Source organism: Austrofundulus limnaeus, unplaced genomic scaffold, assembly GCF_001266775.1.
Source record: "Austrofundulus limnaeus strain Quisiro unplaced genomic scaffold, Austrofundulus_limnaeus-1.0 Scaffold4, whole genome shotgun sequence".
Taxonomy (NCBI): Eukaryota; Metazoa; Chordata; class Actinopteri; order Cyprinodontiformes; family Rivulidae; genus Austrofundulus; species Austrofundulus limnaeus.
In genome coordinates this window covers 6,631,456-6,633,462 of record NW_013952406.1, presented here as the reverse complement: position 1 = coordinate 6,633,462, position 2,007 = coordinate 6,631,456, and the positions used below count along the sequence as shown (strand labels likewise).

Genomic DNA, 2,007 nt, shown 5'->3' with positions numbered 1-2,007 from the left:
ATTATAGATTGGGCCACTTCATGGTGTGAATGTTTTTATAATTCAATATTAAATTATAAAAATAATCCATCCTATTTAACACATTTATTTTGAAGCAGATTTTAAATGAATCTTGAAGTTGTTCTCATGTGTTTTATCAGTGTTAGGTGAAAGGCTCAGAAAGCAGAAGTATTTGACAGGAGGTTTTTGTCACAGTATAAATCACTGTGATACCTCCTCTCTAGTAGAATTATCCCATGTGTTACAGTGATAAACTGCAGAGTCTGCTGTATCTGCTTGCTTTATAACAAACTGGTATTCTATATTTGATGTGGCTGTAGAGGTAAATCTGTCAGATGAGAATCCTGTTCCATATTTGTCAGGAGAACTGTGACTGTGGTGAAATCTCAGAATAAACTGAGGAGTTCCACCAGGAACCTGTTTGTACCAAAGTACATAATAGTTTTCATCTTTCTGAATGTTACAGTTGAGAACAGCTTGTTGTCCTGTAGAAACTGTGTGAACAGCAGGCGTCTGGGTCAAAACTTTGGCTGCATCAACATCTGTAAGAAACACAAACACACATGAGAGAAAGAGTTGAGTTTTCCAACACAAAGCATGAAGTGAAGCAGACGAGCGTCTTACATGTCAGAGCCGTGATGACAGCACAGAGGCTCCACAGCATGTTGTCAGTTTGGCCTGGAAATGTTTCTTCTGATGCAGCTGAGGAGGGAAACTGTTCAAGTGACAGAAGAAGACAAACTGAGGCTTATAAAGAGTCTGAGGAGATCAATAAAAAGAGGAGGAGATTTCATTTTCAACCCACAAATCAATGAGAAATTCACAAACAAATGTTGTGACAATGAATTTACANTCAAACTGTAAACTGAACATGAATTTGAACTGTCGTTATCTTTAACATGCAGTGTTAGAGTAACTGACTATTTCTCCTCTGTTTCCTCCTGAACAGATGATGAGACGACAGCTGGATGTGTGTTTGTCTCGACAACAGAGAGAAATGTTTTCTTTCAGTGACAGTGACCTGATAGTTTTTGTCAGGACTAGAACTCATCGGCTGAATGAAACTGGGAGAAACCAGTTTAAGTTAGACTGCTGCTGATGCTCGAAGCATTGAGACCCTCAGGTGGTCGAGCGAATCATCTGATGGAAAATGTAAATGTTTTACCGCAAAAGCGAAGTTTTTCTGGACTCCCCAGCTGAGCTGCACNGGAGGAGGAGCTTTGAGGAGGAGCTCATTTAGTATGGTTCAAACAAAAAATTGACTTTTCTGGAGAAAAAACTATTCTAATTGTTATAGATGATTTTATCAGTCACATAAAAAACCACTTCGTCCAATAAAATAAGACATTGAAACATTTAAAGTATTTTGTTTGTTGCGTGCTAATAATTTATTTTAACTTTCAACAATCAGTTGGAATAATTTCACTTTTTTTTGTTTCTGACAGGAGGAGGAGTTTACGAAAACATGCATGGTTTATCTGAACCTGAGATGCTTTTTATCATCCCAGGAACATTGCAAAAATTAGACACATACTCTCATTTGAAAATGCCAAGGRCCTCATCCATGCTTTGGTGTCATCACGCATCYCRTACTGCAATGCTRTTCTCTTTGGGCTTCCACAGAGACYTTTTAAAMGCCTGCWGATGGTTCTTAATGCAGCTGCTRYTATCCTAACTAAAACAGGGAAATATGACCATTTCACCATGTCACTCCAGTGCTGTCATATCTCCACTGGCTGCCCTGCCATGTTTYTGCAGATTTCAAAGTGTTGRTTCTCACCTATAAGGCCTTACATGGTCTAGCACCTCTCTARCTTTTKGACCTTCTCCACCCTCATATTCCGTCTCYTGCTCTCCGATCTCAGGGCACTGGTCTGTTGGTAATCCCTAAAGTCAGACGAAAAACTARCGGAYGTCGTGCMTTTTTCATTGTYGAAAGATCTCCCTCAAGACATCAGGATGGCCTMCTCTGTGGAAGTTTTTAAASCTAAGCTYAAGACCCACCTG

The 2,007-nt window shown here is 39.4% G+C and overlaps 1 protein-coding gene across 1 annotated transcript; it reads right to left on the bottom strand.

The window, feature by feature from the left end:
• Positions 1-223: 223 nt before the first annotated feature.
• Positions 224-715, bottom strand: LOC106530083 (uncharacterized; the record flags this gene model as incomplete). The annotated part of the gene is given in 2 exon segments (XM_014025648.1): positions 224-542; positions 625-715. Coding segments are annotated over 2 exon segments (410 nt in total), but the record flags the coding sequence as incomplete, so codon positions are not given.
• Between the last annotated feature and the right edge of the window lie 1,292 nt (positions 716-2,007).